This window comes from Mixophyes fleayi, chromosome 4 (assembly GCF_038048845.1).
Source record: "Mixophyes fleayi isolate aMixFle1 chromosome 4, aMixFle1.hap1, whole genome shotgun sequence".
Lineage (NCBI taxonomy): Eukaryota > Metazoa > Chordata > Amphibia > Anura > Limnodynastidae > Mixophyes > Mixophyes fleayi.
Genome location: NC_134405.1, coordinates 230,376,594 through 230,400,620, shown reverse-complemented (window position 1 = coordinate 230,400,620; position 24,027 = coordinate 230,376,594). Strand labels below are relative to the sequence as shown.

Sequence of the window (24,027 nt, the reverse complement as noted above, 5' to 3'; positions counted from 1 at the left end):
CCCAAATAATCCTTCGGTACATGCTTGGCAAAATAAAAAAAACATATTGAAATGACGCAGATTATTTCCTGTATGTAGGAATGCCCGAACATAATGAAGAAATGACAGTCGCTAGGTCTATTTATAACCTGGGACTTTCCCACGCTGTACATACACACACTAGTCGAAGTGGAGTGACGGTATGGCATACCACCGTATATCATCCTACTTTGACCACTGTTTGTATATATGCATGTAGTGTATATATAATATACTGTATATTATATGTAATACTCATAAACATATACATACGTACTGGACTCAACATATATTTTAGAATCTAAGAGCCATCCTAAAGGTTTAGGAGCCAGGCAAATTTTTATATGGTATCCACATAGATCTATCCTCTTTATACACAGCTCATCCCACTTACAGACATTTAATCACGCTTCTCTATAACTACCTTAACCCTCTCCCCATAAGTCCATTCTCTATGCTCCCTCAAGCACATTCACCCTTCTCTTCTGCATCATCACTGCCCACTCAATCCCTTTCTCCAGACCAATGTCCTCCTCATAATCCCTTCATCACTATTCCCATCCTGTCCCCCTTATCCTATTTACTGCTGCTCTGCTTCTCCGCATTTACTCAGAGGGGAACTGGTCATACATCAATTCACCCCTGTGAACATATGTGCCACCATTGGGTCAGCTTGATCAGAGAGGATCTGATCTATGATCAGTTCCCTCTTAAGAATGTCAGAATTTTGAGCTCCATGGCATGGTTTTCTAGATGTCAATTAGATGCTGGTGTTGGCTGTCAGAGCAGAGAGCCCATTATAGCGCTCTCTGTGACGGAGTACCCCAAGTCATCTCTTTCTAGTACATTGTAACACAGCAGTGCACGGACGAGAAGGGCAAATGACCCGATTCATGCAGAGCATGGCTCCCCCCCCAGGAGATAGCGTCAATGATCCGATATTTATACCCTATGGCAACCTGGCAATTGGGATTTGTCGAGCCCTGTGCATATTATTATGAATATGATTAGATAATTAAAAAGTAATAATTGTAACTATAAAATATATATAAACAAAAAAAAAGTTTAAAAATGACAAATCACAAAATGCCCGAGACGCAGCACAAATTCCTCGTTTCTTGTTGACATATGTTTAGGTTACCATAAAAAGTGCACGGGGGAGCATGATGTATTTGTTTTACATGTATTTCCCATGTAAAACAAAGCTTCAAATACACAAAAGTAACCCATGCAATATAAATAGGATTGCCAATTTCTGGCTACAATCTAGAAGCAAGATTATTTCATGATTTAACCACCTGTGAGATTTGTGTTGCATCTGTGTGTACATTACTATGCTAAATTACAAAATATATTGATGCTTTATAAACATGTACACACGGTTAGCTGACAAATTCTAGAGATTTAATAACTTGTCATCGCTGGATCTATCACAAGGTTTAATTACCAGTCAAGATACTTCAGTTAGGCTGTACATTATAACATTTTCATTGCACAAGCCAGCAAGAGTGCTTGGCCATTCAACAAAATAAACTACTTGCATGACATGTCAAGTCTTTCATATACTGCCATTTTTTAAGGACACGGATGTCAATGAAGGGTCAGAGAAGTGCAGTGCAGCTATGATTAGATGGCCATAAAGATAGATAGAATTAAGTAAGAATGAAAGCAATTCAAGCATGGAACTTTTAATTCAGCTGTTGTTTCCCCAAGGATGTATAGTATTTACAAATGTAAGTCATACTTTGGTCAACAGCTGGCCACTGACAATCTGTTGACAAGTACAAAGCCTCAAGCGCTTCAAATAACTTCAGCACAGATCTCATTATCCCCGCACCCTGGAGTTGTCAGCGGTACATGCTGTTATGCTCAGGCAGATCTCGGCACTGCTCTGCAGCCCTCTACATGTCAAAACAGCTGCAGGGTTGGACAAGTATGACTCCACAGGGCCCTAAGCAACTATCAGGACTAGAGCTCAACTATAAATAAATTGTAATAAATATCTGTTATCCTATGCAGTTCACTTGTTTCCACAGCTGGCTAATCAAACAATTACAGCTAATACCCACCTTTATATTATAAACAATAACATACGAAGTGTTGTTGATGATAAATATATGTGGGATTATAACATTCCGTATAAAAGTACAAAGCCTGCAGCCTTGTGTGTTGGATTGGTAACATAAATCCTCAGTAACATGTCCATTTATTTACATTATTCTATACATTTTGTCACATGATCAAGATACATATAAAACAGCTGTAAAGGGTACAACAAAAATAATAACACAAAATAAATAAACTATACGAGTGTGTGAATGGCAAATTGTTACAGCCCCAGATAACATGCAATTACAGACAATTCTCACTTGTACTGCTGGTGATCTTTTGTGCTTCTGGTCTTGGCCATGAACCTCTCCGCTAGTTTTTCCAGATTCCGGGAATACTCGGTCTCGATTTCGGCTTTCTTACGGAAGAAGTCTTGCAGGTCTTGAAGGAGCTGAACTCTCATCTCGGTCTGTTGCTCCAAGCATTTCTGTTGTTCCACCAGTTGAGCTCTAATCTCTGCAAGAGAACACAAAGAAATATAAAGCCTTGCAGAAAATGACAAATTCAATACAATACAGCAAATCAATAAATTAAAGAGCAGTTAACTGGTAACATAAATGATTTTTCAATTCAGATGTAACCTTCACACAATGGGAAAAGTCATTATTAATATACTGTCAATTCATTGGGAACTAATAACATCACTGAGGCACTGGTGTATTGATAGGCTGTTTTCTTATGCATATTAAATCAGTCCACAAAATGCTGCTTCCACTGAGTATAATCAATAGGTCTACTTTAATTCCACCTACAACAGTGGATAATAGGTAATAAGTGCCATCATTGTCTATAGATAGGAAAAGTATACTTTATAGGAAAACAATACCTTACTGGTGACAAGCAATAAGAGCATTAGTGTTACAAGGAGAAGATAATAATTTATGGTAAAGAAATGGCATCCCAAGTGGGTGGCCCCATAACACACCAGTGCCAGCTACATATCTACATTTGACTCTAAGCTTCTCATTTCACTTCTTTGTACTTTAAAGCTTAAACAAGCAGCAAGCATCTGCACACATGCAGACAACTGTGAATAAACTGTAATATAGTTAATATATTTTACCTCCCCGTACAAGAAAGAGCAAGTTTCATCTGTCTGAACATAATAAAGGTGTTTTGAAAAGATCACATCTGATAACCGTGGTGGCTTGGAAAAAACCCAACAACATTCTTTTCACATTCTGCCTTCCATGACTTAACATGCCAATTGGCACAGACAGCGTGGCATGTGGTAATTTTCATGTAGTGCTTGTATTTCTAAATAAGCAGTTCAGTAGCAATATGGAAGCTTAGTCTTCTTTCCAAAAAACAAGTATATCCTAGAAAAGCTCCGAGCTGAGCAGACATTTCATCTTCTAAAGACCACATGCTACATTGTCTCCTGGCCACTCACATGTTTATACACTGCTGACTCACTGTCATGTCTGTCAAGTATACACACAGGAAAAGGAAGCTACAAACTGGATTAGCTGGGGGGTAGGGGCAATATTCTAACTAATAACAATGGGAAATATTTCTTGCACACCAGTTTATATAAAATCGGCCCATACGATGCCAGTGTTTAATGGTGGCAACAATAAAAAATGAGACCTGACTCCTGATAGAAAGCCTGTGCGTTTATTGATGGTGCTTTACTAGGCACCATCAATAAATGAACCTCAAATTTTACACGTTGTACTGCCCAACACTATTTTCTTCTGTAAGGGCCTGATTCATTAAGGATCTTAACTTGAGAAACTTCTTATTTCAGTGTCCTGGACAAAACTATGTTACAATGCAAAGGGTGCAAATTAGTATTCTGTTTTGTACATAAGTTAAATACTGACTGTTTTTTCATGTAGCACACAGATATCAACTTTAAATTTCAGTGTACAAATAAGCTATCAAGTATTTGTGTGCTAGTTGAAAAAACAGTCAGTATTTTACTTATGTGCAGGAGACTGAAATAAGAAGTTTCTCAAGTTAAAAACCTTAATGAATCAGGCTCTAAATTTGCAAATTTTGTTCTGTCCCAGCTGTTCAGTTATTCAATAGAATTTTAAAAGCAATTTTTACGGTGCTCTCTGGAGAGCCCTAGAAGTGGGTATCTTAATGTATTTCACTTATTCTTTTCATACCATTCAAATAATACTGACTTGCATCTATTCATATCTCCCAACAGTTTTAGTGGCAAGGCTGATTTGTTATACAACACTTGTTCATGTTTATTTGTGCATGCACCGTGGTAGAAAGTCTGATTCAGTTCAGAAAGCAGTCAATGGTTCTCATTTATGAACTGTAACAATATTCTCTTACAGATCATTTCTTTATGTAAATATGAATGTATCCATCTGCTTCACATTCCACGTTCAGGTATTGGAATGACCCATATAAAAGCAGATTGTATCTACTTATGAGGGATTGCTGATCAAATAAAAAAATGCATAACATCCTGCATAAACTTTTTTCTCCAAAACTACAGCTTGTTGCAGACTAATTTATGTGTTAAACTAATCATGAGAATTAGGGGACATTGGTTCTGTCTTTAGTACCTGTGCTATTGTGGTACATTTGTATATCTTTATTACACTGGTAGAAATGCAAATTTCTGTGTAAATTGGAAACTGTAAAACTTGTCCCATTGAAAGTATAGGCTGAGACGCGATCAATGCCATCTTTTATAATGAGTAAAATAAAGATAATTTATATTTAGTGTGTGGTGATATCCTCTCATCATCAGAAGTTCAATTTATAGTAGCTTTCATTGTCTAGTACTAGTTATAATATAAATAACATATGCATTATGGAAAACAATATACAGCATGTTCATTTTCCTAAGAATTTAAAGTGATGACTCAATATTGTACATAGATATCAGGAGGCAGTTTTAATAATTGTTATACTGTATTAGTTATTCATTGGACACTAAGGCAGAAATACAATTGGTTAAGCCTTGCTTATTTACAGTGCAAACAAATAATTGTACTCATAGGGGGTATTCAATTGTCCGCGGGTTCGAGCGCGGGAAAAACTAATACCTTTAATACGGTAATCTCTCGCTGGATTTCAGCTCGCAGCTCCCTGAGCTGCGAGCTGAAATCCAACGAGTAAATTACCGTATGAACGGTTTTTCCGCGCACGATTACCGTAATAACGGGAATCCCGCCGACAATTGAATATGCCACATAGTATTACTATAAAGATGTTTTCATTGCTATGTTTTTTTTCTTTTAAAAAAGATACATGTGTAACTCAATTCTATTACAAAATAGAAAGAAACATAATCTTCCATTCCCATACAATAAAATAGGATAGGATGTAGCATAATAGAATGTTGCCAAACAAGGACAGAACTACATGGTAACAGGGGTGCAGCTACTATTGGCGCCCACAGTTAGGGGGCGCCTCCACCGGCAATGCACCATGTGGGGCTGCAGACAGTCTTACCTCCTACAGCTTACTGTAGCTCCCACTAATATACAGGCCATGGCTGCTGTCATTGTAACTAAAAGGCTGTGATTGGTTACCAGTGCAGGCTGCTTAACATTGGTTACTAAAACATCAACCACAAACTGATCAGTAGAGGGAGCTTCAGTAAGCCGGAGATGAGACACTGTCTGCTTTATGTGCACAGAGGCCCTTATAAACTTTTGATATGGAGCCAACAAATGTCTAGTTAAAGCCCGTTGCCAACCGCACACATATAGGGGGCAGTACAGAATGTAAACTTTCCAACAACCTCTGAGTTTGTTTTCTCTTTTGTTGTTATTTCTCAAGCAAGTTCTACTGACTGCATTGTAAATTACAAACTATCATACATATTGTTGCACATACACTTTATCATCATCATCATCATCATTTATTTATATAGCGCCACTAATTCCGCAGCGCTGTACAGAGAACTCACTCACATCAGTCTCTGCCCCATTGGAGCTTACAGTCTAAATTCCCTAACATACACACACACAGACAGACAGAGAGAGGCACACACAGACTAGGGTCAATTTGTTAGCAGCCAATTAACCTACCAGTATGTTTTTTGGAGTGTGGGAGGAAACCGGAGCACCCCGGAGGAAACCCACGCAAACACGGGGAGAACATACAAACTCCTCTCAGATAAGGCCATGGTCGGGAATTGAACCAGTGCTGTGAGGCAGAAGTGCTAACCACTACGCCACCGTGCTCATGACTTAATTTATAAAGAAAAAATAAATCTGCCTACCATGACAACTCTGATTATGCAATTTATATCCTAAATGTCTGATCAGACAACTATTGGTACAATGTTGACTCTTATTTTTCTTACAAATATTATATTATTTGTTATGTACAAATAACAATGAAAAAAGTAACCACGGACGGCATCAGTGAAACAATTGCAAGTAGCCAATTGTCATGAACATACAGAACTTAGTTATTTATAAGGGTTAACCCATCACAATTGTGGGGAATAAGACCTAAATCATAACTGCAGAGTAAACATGGTATATCAAATTAATCCATTGATAAATTGAGCTACTAAAGTGTAAAACGTGAAGTCAGAAAGGCTGTTGTGCGTGTATTCAGTGCACATCCCAGTGTTACAAGATAGCAGTGTCACCTGTAGCAGTTTCAAAGGCCCCTGCTGTGAGCTATATCCTGACGCAAGTTAGTTTTTGGACACCTGAATAGACTTTGTAGGGCCGTTCACAGCTTGCCATCCTTGCAGCCAAAGGCAGAATTTGAAGGCTGCCTATACAGGTATATAGAAATATGAACTTCAAAAGGAAAATGTCTTCATAGTTCATATTCCATACTAAGGAGCATATATCACACCAGGGCTGTGAATGACAGGTACTGGTGGTATTTGGAAACAGCTATAATCACATGTCTTTGGGAAGGGTATGTCACATTGTCATAATCCCATCACGTTTGGTATTTAAATGTGCAGGAGATTATGACCGGTTTATTTAAGGGGGAGTTATGTCTATGGGATATATCTGTGGAGAGTTACCAAAGGTCAAAACCTTTATAATATTTGTGAGCAAACTATAGTGACACCCAGGGGAAATCCCTGCCCCCCTATTAGCATCAACACTGCCACTGTGTAGGCTGTCCCATAAAAAAAAAACTGTTTTGGGAAGTGGCAAATTATCAGTCTTTTGGAAAATCAATCATTATTGATAACCTGTCCATCTTCAAGCCAATTTCCCTTGGCCAGAATATACCACGTATCTGTAAGTTATACTCTGAAATCAATTCCTTTTATTTTAAACTGTTTTGCTTGTGTATGTTATGCCAATTGTTTATTAATTGTTTTTCTTTTTTATATCTGAATGCCCTGTACCTTTGTATATTAAATCTATCATTTAATAAGTGGCATCCTTGATACTCTAAGAATAATATAGCTCGACCAAGTTAACCCTTTGAATGCCGATGTGTGATTTGTTAACACATTTGACTAACAAGCCTTGTGTGTGCTTGCATTTACATTTGTGTAACAGTCTGGAGGTGTGACGAGTTTACCCTTTGATTGCTGGTGTGGGCTCTGCTAACCTGTGGGTAGCCAGAAGCCTTGTGTGTCAGTGCGGGAGAGTATATCTGGTCCTATTGCCCGTATTCAATAGGTGGAGGCAAACCTGAAGTGTGTGTGGGTGTGAGAGCACCGTTGTGGGGCGATTCAGCAGGTCTATAACCTGAGTGATAGCTAAAGAGAGACTTTAGTGCTGAAATCGTGTGTAACCTCATACAGTAAACACCCAAAGTCACGAAGCTGGGAGATTGTTCGTGACAGCAGTCAAAAGCAGTTCACTATAGCTGGCTACCGTCATCATCATTACTCGCTATTTGCGTCTGTCCTTGGCCATCCGCAAATAATAGAGTTTGGAAAGGGGTATATATTTCTGTGTTCCTGTCTGCATCTGTTCACAATTGCGCAAACATGACCTTACTGTACTTGGCCTACGCTAGAATGCCTTTCCCCTCCCCCTTCATGCCTCTCCAGGCACAATCGTCGCAACAGAGAGTATCACAGAAATATGAACAGGAGCACATGTACAGAGACCCTTTTCTGGGATTGTGGCAAGAGATTTCACGCAAGATACGCTACGCAAACTGGCGTAGTGCTCACTCCAATAGAGCACAACTCACATCAACTAAATTGCTAAAGAAAAATAACCATTAATTTAAAGTGTATATTACTGTTATTGTTCCTTTTTACCAAGGTTTCTGACAGTAGTAATTTCCCTAAAGCTTATAAACCAAACACCTTTTTTGTGCAATATTTGATACATAATTTAAAAGAAACAATGGCTGTTTATTAGCTATGATACCTCCAATACCCAGCAGACAGAAGGCAGGGCTCTAGTAAGAACTACCCTTCACATAGATCTGGAAATTACCGTTTCCCTTATAAGACGCAAATGGATGCTTGCTGTGAACTTAATGAACAGCTCAGTAGGATTCTGATGTTTTTCATTGTAATATTTTCTACCATGTTATTGAATGTTCACCTTGTTATATGAATACACAGCAAAATAAATAGAATGTCTGAAAAACATTTCATAAATGGCTTTTAAAGACTTCTTATAACCCTTTCTTTACAGAATAAATTAAATACAACTGTGGTATTGGAGCAGTGTTACATGCTTCAGCTGCTTCTGGTATTGCTGCAATTAGTGCAGTCATGTTTCTGAGGCTTGTTATCTAATGTCACGATACAGCAATTTTCTGTCTGATTCGAGTATAAGCTGTTAAATGTACAACCACAGACTCTGCACCTGCTTTTCACAAATAGCTTAATTAAAGTTATGGCTTTAAAGCAGCAATACCACATTGCATTTTTTTCTATATATAGCAAGTACTTTTTAAGGATGCATCTGGTAATTTTTCTTAATTGTCTTCTTATAAATCATTATCTCCTTTTCAAAATCCCTCTGGAGGGCAGAAAAGTACAGGCCACAGCTCTCGGAATGTCATGTGATGGCAGGGGGGGGGGGGGGGGGGAAGAGGAAAAGGATTTTACAGCACACCAGGCAGATTGAGCTCAGAGAGGTTTTCCAAAGCCTCTCTACTCACTACATCATTTGCCGTGCGACTGTGGTTGCCATGCTACTCACAAGACTTTGTGCAAACCCTGCAAATTATAAATCATTAATAGTAGACTGAAGAAACATGGCAATTACCAAGAGTCCTCTTATAGCCAGCCACAATGATTTATGCTAAAAACACCACCTAATTTTTTTTACAAAATGTAAATGGGAATACTCTTCAATAGTTAGCTAAAGGAATTATTAAAATTAACAATTTCAACGTGTGAAATAAGTTGGATATATGAACTTTATTTCATATAGAGGCACTTTAAAAACATACATCTACACGAAAGGAAGTTAACACAATGAGAGATAGAGGCAAGTCAATAAATGGAGGAGTCCTGCTCAGAATGTCGAAAACATGACACGTAGAATTACATATGCATTCTAGATGTAGTTTTTATGCATTCACAGGGGCTCTAATGAATTACATAAATTGAAAGGGGCCCTGCTCCCTGATAAATTGTATGGTCCTTGAGCAGGCGCATTTACAAAAATACAACAAAATATATTGATATTGCCAAAACAAGAGACATGTAACATGCCTGCAAAAAGGAAAACGAGTCCTAAACCCAATGCACATATGAGACATAAGACATCCCTTCCCTGTAAGCTGTGTACTGGATTCTATCGCAGAGAGAGCAGCTCTGTTTCTTCTCCAAGTGCAACAGATTTTTTTTTTACAACAGACATGGATAAAATAAAACATACAGCTACAAAGAAAAAACAATGGGACATTTATGAAAACAGTTGCACAGGTAACTATAACCCATAATAATCAGATATTTAAATTTCTAAATGAGCGCTGTTCAACTGTTGCCCGCAATGCCACTTTCTGTGGATTGCAGAAATTGAACAGTACTATGGGAGGAAATCAGAGCACCCCCAGGAAATCCACGCAAACACTGGAAGAACATATAAATACATACAGATCGTGCCCTGGTTGGAATCGAACCCATGGCTCCAGAACTATGGGGCATCAATGTTAATCACTGTGCCAACCATCATGAGGCTGTTACAGCGCAGGAAGATTATATTGGGCATAGTACAGTGCTAAGCATGAGGCTGTTTGGCTAAGCACAGTGCATCCTTTCAGACTTTTATTTGGCAATAGTAAATGTTGCACAGGGGCATGCACAAGATAATACATACCTAAATAGTTTTTCTAAATGTACAGATAATACATTGGTGTGTTGAGGTTTTGAAAAGCTGTGTTATGATTGGTGCTTTTGGGAATACTAAAGCAGCCAGGACACAAGAAGCATGAAGAAATTCAAACAAAACACAAAGTGATGAGTAAAACTAGCCAAGTTTAGAATAAGTTCAGTAATTACTTTGGCCCAAAGTCTATGTTAACAAAACGCGGAAAGTCAATGAAAAGCCTGGCCAAGCAATAACTGAATGACTGCACAAACTGCTAAGTTGTCCTGGTAAATGAGTCACAGCCAAATCCACTATTTATTTTCTTTTAAACTCCAGAAAACACTACTAAAAAACTGGAGAAAATCTCTGAACCCATTATCCACTTACAAACAATGCAATGAGCCAAGGCAGTATTATAAAGTCTGAGAACAGCGATTATGAAATGTAAATGTTATAATTAAAAATTGACTACTATGTCCAGGTGATGCAGAAAGATAAAGCAAGTTTGCTGCGCCTGAGTTGCTCTGATGAAGTGAATATTTAAAGATTGTGGAGCCTCTGAGGTGCATGCTCATGGCGGTGTACTAATTTACAATGTACTGGTCATGCGGATAGAAAAATCTTCCAATAACCGTATAATATGAGTAAAACCTAACTGCAGTATATGGGGAAATACACTCTGTAAATGATAAAGATATGAGAAGTTGCCAAGGAATTCTATAAACAGATCATGCACATAGGCCGAGTGCATTTTCATCCCTAGGCCCCGCCCCCATTTTACTCGTGGGGGGGGGGGGGCAAAATGACACAATCCGAGGTACACCGCCCCCTCCCGCCCATTAGTCACGCCCCTCTCCCGGACGTAGGCAAGTATGATTAATATGTGTATTCTACAATTAGTATCATGCACACCTTTCTTAGGAAAATCATGTGCAACCCTCCCTTTCTCTCTTGTTCTGCCTGGTATTTAGTTTTTGGGCATGAAAGAAATTAAATGTTGGAGGGGGATTTCCTGTGGTAAGATGTGGCCATTCAGAGCATTGTTCTAACACCACATTCGCCCCCAATGAAGCTAGGACACCTTGATATATGTACTGGTGGAAATGGTGTAAGCACTGCTGGAAATGGGGTAAGTACTGCTGGAAATGGGGTAAGTACTGCTGGAAATGGAGTAAGTACTGCTGAAAATGGGGTAAGTACTACTCCAGGATACAAAAAAAACTCTACTTACAGTGCTTAGCCAAAAACATTCCCAAACCTCACAGTGATCAGATGAAATAAGATTTAACTAATAATAACCAACCCATTTAATCTCATCTCTTTACATATATAGGGACAGATTTGAAAGGTTACTTAATGGACAATAATAGAAACATAGGAGTCCTGGGATCATGTGCATTCTAAAAAGCACAAAAAGCAATTTTTGCAAATAATATACTCAGGCAAATGACTGTTATAGTGTAGTGCCTCTTGACAGACAGTTACCAACTCACACATGGCATACAATTATTAAATCAGTATTCAGTTTAAAACCTCTTGAACAAAATTGTGTATATGTATTCATTATAATAATGGAGTGAAAAGATGTTTAGATGTAGGAGTTTAAATAGGTGAAAATATTTGTATGTGAACAAGAAATCTTAAGACCAGAAAAACTAAAACATGAGTTATTTAAGTCCCAAGACTTGTTAGACGCTTTATTTAACCAATGTGCCTTTAAAACAACTATAACATTACAAAAGAAAATTAGGAAACTGGAAAGTGAGAAACACTACAATCTATTTTTTCATCCTTACAACAAGTATGACATATCAACTGATGGTATACGTGATCAAGAGAGCGTTGGCAATGTTCATTACCCCATAGCTTCCCTGTAGTCACATGCTAATACATTCACATTACTGTGCTTCACGTTCTACTGTACTTAAATGTGATTTGAACATACAAATTATAAAGAATTCCTAAACTGAACAATATAAAATAACTAAAGTTAAGCTTCTCAAATTTCTACAAGACCACATACCTTTAATACATGTTCTTCTATAATAATGGCTGTGAAAGACAGTTTACTGAAAAAGTCCATCAAAAGTATAAAATATAATTTCATTGGGTAATCCTAACAGTAGTATCACTCTGTAAGAGATGTTATTACAAATTGCGGTATGTGTACATTTGTGAATATATAGCAGAATATGATTTATAAAATTGTATTTGAAACACATCAGCAAGCCAATGAAAATACTGACAATATAGTTGAAGGCCACAAAGGGAGTTTCTATGCTGTTACCATTGGAGTGACATGTAGAAACAGGAGAAACGAATGTCCATTGTAAACTGTATGGAATATTCTGTTAGTGTTGCAGACAGCCGCCATTGACTGGGTTTGGTGGAAATGCATGGTTGATTTTCTCTGCAGCTGGTAGTTGTACAGCTGGAAAGACACATGGCAGGAGCTGTTATAGTATAAATCCCTATACTCAAATAAAGAGACTAAAAACAACTGTATATCCCTATTACTGCTCCACTCACTTTTACATTATCCAGAGAAGGAGGAAGCATTCCCTGCGCCAAGTAAACATAAAGACACAGAAAAAAGTACTTTTCCATGTAAAGTCTACAATACTTTTGAGTAGGAAATGAGAGAAAAAAATCGAAATGCACTGGCCTTGTTTACCAATTGCAAAATGTCAGAGGCACAACACAAGACCCTCTGTGGTTGTGTCTTGCACCTCAATTTGTGTAAGCGTACATAGATTTTATCCAATAAATATGGGGTTGAGGCACAAGATGGCAGTGTTTGCGGAAGTGTACAAGTTTGCAAGTACGGCCCTCAATCAGCCCAATTACTCCTATGTCATACCCTCGATCGCGGTTTAAAGGCCCCTTTTCCGTCCGTGGATAATTTTGTTTGACAGTGCGAAAGTTGTGACATATATCCCGTTCATTACTGCTCTAAACAGCAGAGCAACGGTGAAAGTGTACTAATCGCACAAGCCACTGGTGTGTGCGGAAACAGAAATGGTGTTTTGAAGGTGGCTGCGTCAAGCCAGTGCTCGGAAGCGCTGAACACGCCATTGGTGGGGCATGGCCAATCACCTGTGAGTCAGGGTCACACACCCTTCTCATGCATGTGCACGTTGTCCCGATTCTCTACTTCAAAAGTTGGGCGGTATACCATTGGCTGGTGCAAAGTAGTGTAGAGGCACACAAGAGCAGAACAAAAATGATATAACATTTTGTGGAGTGTGATTACTGAAATAAAGAATTCGATTTTTGCATCAGATCTGAGCTGATCTGATGCAAAAATCCTGTACTTTTAATTGGACACATTTTGCTCCATCCAGTTGCAACACAAATGCCAAGATGCACATTTCTAAATGCACTTTGCCTAAAGTGAAAAAAGCTGCAAAGACATAAAAGTGCCACATATAGTAAAGACGGTCCCAATGTACTCTCATCCTTATAATTAATGTAAGCCATAAATGGGGACAAGCAATATTTTAAGAGAAAAACAAAAACGCCTTATGTAGGAGGTTGAATATTTGGTGTGACGTTTCCACTTTTGCACAGTGCCTTTTCAGATATTTCCACCTCTCCAAACACCTACAGGCACTTCTACTTTGCAAGAATAGGCGTACGCCTTGATGTGAACTGGTGCAAAAGGAAGGTGAATTTTATTGCGCATTCCTAAATGAGATCTAATAAGGTAAACTTAGTTTAGATGGCTTGACTTTAAAGATTATGAACTGTATAAGACATTATATGCACTGAGGCCACCGACAGTGGGTGCCAGTGAACATAGAGGCATGGAGACTCAGGTGGCAGACTTAATCCCCTCTTGCCTGTGCTTTATTGGAACAGATAATCAGCTATTGTGTTCTAGGCCTAAATTTAGGATCTAAATCAAGACAGGCTAAGCCAATCCTTCTACATTTCAAGCTCAAATCCAGGACTCTTCATCCCATTCCCTTTTTCCTCTCAACACATCGCCTCTCCTTGCTTTTCCCTCCCTAACTCCTCATCTCTCAGATTTAGTATTTTATCCCTTTGATTGATGTATGACAATTGTTTATACGTTATAGAAGAGCATTTTGTTGGACATTCCATACATATGGATTTTGTAGGTACCGTAATGTACACTGCAATGTAAGTATGTCTTTCGTGTGAATGTATTGTTGGTAAATTCAATGAAAAAAAAGTTTAAAAAAAAAGAAAATAGGTAATAAGAATTTTCTATATTCAGTTTTGCTTTTCTTGACTAAATTAATGTCAATGCCTTCTTGTATAAATCGGGGACAATGCTAAAACAAGAGTATATATCTAACTATTATTTTGTGTACTCTCAGTGATATTTTTCTTTGAACTTTGGACCCATGCCTACATCCATGATACTGAATCATTTATAGCACCATCAATAAACATACATTTTATTTTGAGAACGCTACAGTAGGTCTTTGTTGTCAAATAAGAATCACAGTAGAGGCGGTCACACGGACATATTGAAACGCTTTTCTAACCAAGAAACTGCAGCTTTCTAAAGCAAGAATATATTGAGATCATTTCACTTAACATAACATGGAAGTCAATGGGGGATGCTTTTGCCCTGTTTTCAAATCACGGCAATTCTGCAATAAAAATGCTGATTTTTTCCTTTTGATTTTTCATACAGGGGTTTTTTTTTTCCGCCTCACATCTCATTGAGGAGCAGAATAAAGTTATTTTCCATTTCCATGCCTGTGCCTGACATTTTGTAAAGAAAATAACTCACAGGCTAAACATTTACACAATTTTATTTTTCAGATCACATTTAAGTGAATAGAGAGATGTTTAGTAGCAATTTACTACAAATATGCCCCAAACAAAAGTCTGCCTTGATGTAGCCTTATTGCACAATTATTTTCTGTTTGAACATGCTATGCTCTATTACCATGGCTTGTAATGACATCATTTCACCTTAATATAACTAAGCCCAGCAGAGGTGCAATCGTAGTACAAGAGGAGGAGATGACAAGCTCTCTAGGAGGTCTATTCCAATCAATGGTTTCATAAAAAAATAGTTATTAGAATTACTTTAATGTACATAGTCAAATAGCCACAGTTTAATCAATGACTGACATCATGGGAGGCAGAGGTGATTTCAGTGGGGCGTAGAGTAGGAACAATACCAATTTACAAAACCCTCCCGTCCACCAAAGCAAAAAATTATAATTAAGTTGTATATGTAATTATTCATGAAATGTTTTTCTTGTCAGATATTTGTTCAATTGTGGTAACATCATCTTGTACACTACACATTTCCTGTTTGTGTCACAGCTGTTTCAGTGAAGAGGCTTGCTCATATTTTTACCCCTCTTGCAACCACTGATTGACTGCTACAGAATATGTAATCAGGGCCGGATTAAGGGAATGGAGGCCCTTGGGCTAAGAGGGCCTCCATTCCCCCGTGAGGCCCCCAATGTGAGCCGCCCCCGTGAGGACCCCCCAAGCGCATGCAGTCCTCCTTCCACGGCGCACTGTAAGCTCCTTACTGAGGAGATCACGCATGAGTCTCACTCTCGCGAGATCTCCTCAGTGAGTGCCAGGGACGGAGGACTGCAGTGACAGTGCTCAGCAGCATTGACCGGGCCAGGGACGCCACCGCCCCCCGGACCGATCAATAATGCTGCTGAGGACTTTGAAGAGCCCCCTGGATGCCCGAGGCCCCTGGGTTGTAGCCCAGTTAGATCTCGGGTTAATCCAGCCCTGTATGTAATATGTAAAATATCTGAGATGTACATTATAAGGATATTAGAAATCACAGAGAGGTTTAGTGACCATACAAAGACAAAAGGCGGCATATACTAGTTGACTGAGCGTTTCTATTACTTTACACAAGTCTCCATTGGCCCAGTTCATCAGTCAGATGATTTTAAGGTGATCGTACATTCCTGCTTGAAAATGCCAACACTGTTGCTATTCCTGATGCACCCATGTTAGTCTCTCAGACTCCCATTACCATGTTTAAAGTCACTTGTATCATGTAAATTGTGTGAGTTGCCCACACAATTTATTAGTTCCTGCCAAACTGCTTTAAATAGCGTTGTCTGCCCACATGATACTGATCTAGTTGCCCAAGATTTACACAAAGTATTTTTCTTTTAAGCCATAACTAACTGTGTAAAGTGTATTTATTATGAAGTGTAATTATTACTACTCAGAGTAAGAATTAAAAAAGTAAATATATTATTTGTTTATGGAGTGGACTTTTTTATCTACTGTCCAAAATTGAAAGTGCTTAGCACATAACCGATAATAGGAAGTATGACAGATTAATAATTGGTCACCAGACAACAAACAACAAATCAGTACAACCAAATACTAAAAACATAACTTATATGTGTAATGTATAATTGGGTTTTGCACAATTGCAAGGTCAATGAGATTTCTTTGCTGTCGTTATGTAAGGTTGTCTACAAAATACTTTGAACGGAATAATATTTTCCTGCAGTGTGTGTGACTGGACGGAGAACTGGTTAACAGTGGTGGAGCAGATTAAAGAGGAATGAAAAAGATTCCAAGCATCTCAGTGGAGTATTCCATTGCTCTTCTCATCATTCCTCAAGAGTAAAGTTGTGCCTTCTGTTTATGAACAGCTACTGCTTTCATTTACATTAAAGGCCATCTTTTACAACCAGCAACGAAGAAGAGTTCAATTTCACCATCCATGACTAAAGAGTAATTCATCTGAAACATGATGTGATCAACTCTGACAGCGACATTATGAACAATTTGATGTGCCACTACCAGCTCTAATCCCTTGATAAGAAAACGCTAAATGTGTCTAATATTATAAGCTTCATTTCCTATCAGATAACCTAATTGCTGGATTAAACAGAAGCATGGAATGAACCTTTGCATATGGAGCAGAAACTTTTACATATTGTAAGAGGCTTGAAGTTGTCAAAATTATAGCTGGTGAAGATACACTGCACACAGACCTAAATGAGCACATATAGTTGCTGAATATAACATTTTATTATCCCTAAAAACCCATTGCAGAGCGTTCAAAATAGACAGAAGAGAAGACAAAATGATAATTGTTTTTACGGATATACATAGATATATTTGCTGTCAACATTTAATAAATTATTATTGTTATTAGTCATTATATGCCATTTGTAGGCCAATGGGAAGTCAGTGATTCCCAACCAATCACAGCACATACTATACCCCATGAAGGGAAGCAAGGTGAAGCATGACACTGAATGGGAACAACATGGATGCTGTCCAATTTTGGAGCCTTACTCCTACTTTGCATTCAGTATAGTGTGATTTTCTGCATGTACTTTACTGGATATACAGTCGTCGTGATAGATGAAATGAAAAATTTGGGAAATAAGGCCACAAAAAAAGACAACAACCTTTAAATCCAGGGGAAATGTAGATTCCTGGAACGTAAAAGTGGGATTACATTTTATATGTTCACTCATTGATCCCTTGAAGGAATACAGCTCAGTTGAAGCGAGATATGTTATACAAAAGCCACATAAATGTCAATATGATGGTAAGCAGGATTTAAGGGAACTGATTCCATACCTATAATGGAAGTGTAACAATTTAAATATTTCTCAAAGTGTCCAAAACTTCAGCATCTGCTGTGGCCCAGAGTACAAGCCAAGATATTCCCATGAAACAGCGTTCCAATTTACCCTGCTCTGTATCAACCCTTTAAATGGTTTTTCAACTTTGGGATAACAAACCCACTTTGGTAAATTTCTACCCACTGCAATATAGTGGTGATGTTCCACTACCTGGGAGTGGTTGCATGGAAAAATAGGTGGGAAAACCTGTAATATAGTCATTAATTATAACATACGGCCTTGAATAGATTCACTGCTTGGTATTTATTCTCTTACTAGGGATATGATACTTCCATTTGTTTCATCAGTGTCTAATGATGCACTAGTGCAGCGGTGGCCACCGGCAGATTGGCCACTTCATCCACTCCCAACTTATTCTCTGCTCTGCTATAAAGCAAAGAATAAGACTACCCGGGAGCAGCCAACTTCTGCATCATGTGGTCTCTGCACAAAGCAGGGAGGTTACGCTGCACAGCACAACCAATCGGAGGTGGAGGAGAGAATGCAGTGTGCTCTCCCTTCTTTCTCTGCATCACAGAGTCTGCAGGATCCAGCAGAGAAGGTAAGTGGGGGAAGCTGTGAGAGGCTTGTTAAGGTTTTCTAATGGGCATGTGGCGAGATCTGATCGAAATGTGAAGAGGTCTGAGGGGCATGGCTCTTTTTGCGGGATCTATAGATATTGTTTGGTTCTTAGTCTCTGACTGTTTGGCCACCCTTAGACTACTGTTTGTGTAATTGTGTCAAAATCACTAAAATAAATACTGTGAATTTCTATGCGTTAATTACTATTTTTTGCATTATTGCAAAACACAAAAACATGAGGGGTTTTTTTTAGCCACACAATTTAAAAATAAAATTAAATACTCTTTATTGGGAACACTGCAAGCAGCAAAAATAAAGATAACAATCAAGGAACAACAGGAAATATACTACCAGGAAAAGTGATAAGATTGTAACCAAAACAACCAGAAGTAATTACAAACAAGAAAGTTCTGCCTCACAGAGCTGGGGTCATGAGTTTGAAGTAGGGAGGATGTTGAAGTAGGCCAAGCGGAAACTGACTTAGGTAAAGGACATTGAAATGCTGTAGAAGTGGAAGTCAAGGCTTAAATTTAGAGATTAAGGAGAATCTGATTGTGGTAGGAGGTCCATGGGGCCCGCACCTTGTGAAAGGAGATTCTCAGGATGTGTAACGACCTGTCTCCTGGACTTTTGGACTTTATTATTTGTATTCCATTTTATATGTTGCAGCAGTACCTCTGATCACCAGAGGTGCTGCTATTGTGCCTTACTTGGTTGTATCAGGGGTTAACCTGCCCTGTAATTATTTCTTGCACCTGGGTGTGTCCCTTCTTAAACCTGTCTCTCCCAGCAGTCTTTGCTGGTTATTGTTGTCCCATCCTGTTGTTCCTTCCCTCTGCTGTGCTTGTGGTTTCATGCTGCCTGGATCTCTCCATATCACTGCTTACCTGCTATCTGGGATCTCTCCATATTACCACTTACCTACATCAGCCATCTACCCGGTATTTATTCCTGCATTCTCCTGTATATTCAGTATTACACCATCAGATTGTTATTCCAGCAATAAACGTTGTGTGTTTTCAACTCATTCTTGGCTCCTGAGCTGCACTTTGTATTTGAACCGTGATAGGATGTTTGTTATATGCTCCATTTGGTATATGTGCCACACACGATTGCCGACAAAAAGGACGACAGGAGAGGAGTGGTACTTAGTCACGGAAGTGTCATGATCACTAGTTGAGTATGCAAAATCAATTCAATCACAGCCAGGAACCGACAAAGGGCGCAATATCTTTTGCGAGTGAGACCGGAGAGATTTACTTTCTGGCAAGAACCTCCCCCCCACCCCACCCATGGAAAAACAAAACTATTAAATGTTAATCATACCGATATTCAAATGTAGAAAATTAAGACATTCAAAATATATTAATATAAGGATAAGTTCACTTTTGTTGAAAAAAATTAATCTAAATTAATAAATAAATATAATATTATTGTTTGGGAAAATGTGCAGCTTTTCACGTGTGAATTGCATTAGCATGGCAAAATTAAAATAAATAGAAATGTGTTTTTAAATACTACAGAAAAACTGATTATGACATGAAATGTAGAGACAGACAAGCAAAACCGAATATAGAAAATCCCCTATAATGAGAGGAGTAGGTCTCACCAGGCAGAGGCTGGTACTAAAATAGCTGGCCTGGAAACTGGTCTCACAATCTAGGAAGCAGATCCAGAAAGAACAATATCTGAACAGTTTAACCAGACTACATATTGCAATCAAACCAACTAACAGTTTACAAAAATGAAGATTAGAATAGCAGCAGGTGTGATACATTCCTTTCCTTTCAAGTATCTGGGTATCTATCACTACATTGCATGTCGGTGTTTTCATGTTTTTCTCTTGGAAGATAAAAGGTAATTTTATTTGTGCTTGTATGTTCAATTGCTTGGAAGCGGTCGGTCTCAGTGCACTGCGCATGTTATATACACATCAGCAGAATGAACACCAGTGTCTGGACTGGAGACAATTTCCTGTCTACATATAAAGTTCATCCTTCAATGTGACTGCCTTGGGCTGACAAGCCACTGAAAATCTCATTACAACAGCACTGAGGCAACCGGGGCTATTACAACAAAGTAGAAGTAAGAGTGAAACACATACTAGATAGAACAAAGGGAATGATATCCTCCAAGAGAGACGGAGGACAAGAGAATGTCAAAAAAACACAATTGATAATGTTTGTAAGCATAGCAATAAGCTATTTATGGAAACAAAACTGGAAACATAGAAATTATGGGGAAAAAAAATTCCACATTTGTACAGTTATAATAATTGGTATTTTACAGGAGTAGGACTCGTGCATACTGCTGCAAATGTATGCATTGCATGTTATATCTCATAAAAATGAGAGGAGAAGAAAGTGATGATCGCTTTTAGAATCAAACCATTTTACTACTTTATTGAATTACTCCTTTAAACTCTAATTTTTTATTTTGCCATTGAAATGGTTTATGTAAAATTGGCCTAATTTCTGGTACCATTGTATCAAATAATATCACAGTAAACATGATACAATTAAACACATTATGCCATTACTTTATATGGCCACAACAGAGATAAGGATATGGTCCCAGTCCATTCTCAGGAGGCTGATTGGGGCTCAGAGGGGGTAATGAGGGCCTCGGTGTGACAGGATGGACCGCCTATGCCACCCTGTCTGTTGCTGCTGGGAAACAGCTGTGCTTACTTTGCCACCGTTCCCTTTCGGTATCCCAAATGCGTCCTATCACCGCAGTAGGAGGGGCTTACAAATGCTGCCAGCACTGGACTCCTTACCGGCAGTCAGTACTGGGTTTCTTCTGGGTAACTGACGCTGCTAGTGTACCCGTTACTGGTGTACCTGGGCTGATACCCCTGACCTCTTTCTATGGATCAGGGTTGCTGTGGATGGATCCCCCCTGGCCTATCACACTGGCCAGAGCTGCTGGGTTACGGACAGAGCGGTGGTAGCGGAAAGCTGGGTCCAAACCTCAGAAGAGCCGGGAACGGATTAGAGTTGGGTCTAATGTGTAGGTCATGGGGACAGAGAAGTTTCCAAGCAGGTCTTTGAAGCAAGTGATGTTTATTTGCTCACACTGGTTGAAGGTACCAGTGAGCAGGTCAGATGAAACAAGAAGAACAATTTCCGATACAAAACAGTGCTTTTTTAAACAGTTTTGGACACAGCCTCACAGGGTAAGCCAGCCCCTGAAGTCTGAGCTATTTTTAGAAGGAGGATGCATTATGTTTAGCCAAACATGGATTTACATGCAATGCAAAGCTAACAATATTTACACTTATCTGTAAAATCCTAAAACTTGCTGTTAGATTTCCTGTATCTAAAACAAGATGCAGGAAATCACAGCAAGTCTAATTAAACCTTCCTGTGCCTTCAGATGCTGGCCCCTCACACATCAAAAGGTCTAAATAACATGAGATTAACATGGGTCCTTTCTTCAGACAGTTGCAGAATACACATTCCCAAAGAAAAGTTACAAAACCCCAAACAAGTAATTTCTCTACACCAAAAAACACAAAAGACTTCCTCAACAAATGCTTATTGTATCAGGTATATACCTCAGAAATAATGCATTTCCTCTAGCAAAGTTAAAACAAAAAATGAATTTCTTCCCCTGGTCTCCGAAATAAAGATATTTCCTTTACCAAAATACACACAATATCAAAAATAAGTACATGTGCAATTATATAAATAAGCACCCTGCGCTATTTCCTTTGAATAAATTTATACCATACGTTATTAATAAGTGATCCAGTCACTTTCGGCCTCTTCAGTACTGTGTAGTGTATCAGCACTGGACACTGAGGTCCTACACTTTATCCAGCTGGTGGTCCATTCCAGAAGATAACCTGGTTCTAAGGAACCACTTACTCCTGTGTAGTGTTGTGTGAGCAGCTGCTGCAGCCCGTCATTGCTGGCGGCTGCAGCTATTCATCCTAACCACAGGGTAGCAGGTAGAGCGTTGACAGGGAGCTGGATCGAACACCAGAAAGCCAGGGAAGGGGTTAGAGAATTGGGCCATAGGAATACAGCAAGTATAGGAGTCTCACAGAAACAGAGGAAAACACAACTGTAAGACGACAAAGTAAGCCCATTCTGTCACAACCTCTTTGAAACTATTCTGCTACGGACACATATAATACCTGTCAGAAGTTTGTTCAGGCTCCAGACCCCTTTCAAAAAAAAATTATCGAGTTGTTGTTTCCTAGGCAGTACTGTTCTTTGACTACTTATTATGTATGTTAATGCTGCCAACAGTAAATGTTTGAACTTTACCCCTGCCAAGCTTGGATTTTGATTGCTACCTCAATTTCCCGTTCTAGGGTTGGACTACACTGCACGTTACCGCAAAAAGCAAGAACACTCTTGCATGCAGGATCCAGTTATCCACACACTCAGCAGTTACATGCAAGGTAGTTTTCAATTTTCTGTTACCTGGCTCCGCAGCGCTATTTTAGGAAAATTGCAACCAAACCACTAGTTGCTGCGACGTGACAATCCAAATCCCCTAAAACAAATTAAGTTTGCATATCAACGATTCCTGCAAACTTCTGTGTTTGGACAGACTATGAAAACAATCCTGCCTACCTATGTAGGTCAGTAATGTTCTCTGAAGTCAGGCAAGGTGAAATTGTCAATAGCACTACTGATATTTACCTATAAATTAATTGGTCTGGTAGAAAAAATTTGATCCAAGTTGTTCCCAACATAGGCCTATGCATTTCCTCCAGACAAGTATGCTCTCTGCATGGTGGCTGCATAATTTATAGAGCACACCATATGTCGTCTCCCTTCAGGCCTGTATCACATTGCAGTAGTCTGCCATCTAATATAGATATATGTGAAGATCTCACAAGACATAGAACTTGTAAACTAGTCATGTTCATATTTGTCTTAGAAAAGCAAAAACGCAGCATCATCAGTAAAATAGTTATTCATAGTTTTATAGGAGAGCGTAAAAGTCACAGATTTAGTGCTGTTGTACATGGTTGACAATCTGAGTTACTGAATGAAATGTTATTAAAATTTAAAAACTAGCACAATTTGAAAGCTTCACTGACCTCAGCCAAAAATGTGAGTGTGTGTCTGGGGTGAGCAGGAGACCCAATTATAAGCAGCAAAGAGGTGGACGGAACTGGGGTCTCGGACTAGCAGCAGGATAAGGTAGTAACATTTATTGAATAGGTTGTTGCTTTAAGAGTCTGCATATGATTCTATCATTCTAAGCATTGCTGAATTTACAAAACACACATACACACCCCCCTAACTCTTCATTATTTGACCTCAGGAAGGACTGTGCTTGTTTGCAGAGTTCCAGCCTTTGTGCTGGCTGAACTGTACAAAGTCACTCGTCTGAAGAGATAAGCTGCAAGCAGACCCACCGTTGTAAATAACAGGATGGGAGAGCACTGATCAGATGAATCATTCCTGGGACATGGGACTCACAACAACAATATGAGAAGAGACAAACCAAGAGTATGATGGAGACAAAAAGGGGAACAGATA

At 38.8% G+C, this 24,027-nt stretch overlaps 1 protein-coding gene and 1 pseudogene across 5 annotated transcripts in view; both read right to left on the bottom strand.

Annotated features, from left to right (window-relative positions):
- LOC142150801 (uncharacterized) overlaps nt 1–24,027 on the bottom strand; it is a 712,033-nt pseudogene that overhangs the window by 590,112 nt on the left and 97,894 nt on the right.
- SRGAP1 (SLIT-ROBO Rho GTPase activating protein 1) overlaps nt 1–24,027 on the bottom strand; it is a 132,900-nt gene that overhangs the window by 76,596 nt on the left and 32,277 nt on the right. For all 5 annotated transcript variants that reach the window (XM_075209433.1, XM_075209429.1, XM_075209430.1 and 2 more), the window contains exon 2: nt 2,388–2,583. In XM_075209433.1, coding sequence (XP_075065534.1) covers nt 2,388–2,583 — 196 coding nt within the window. The remainder of the gene's footprint in view (nt 1–2,387; nt 2,584–24,027) is intronic.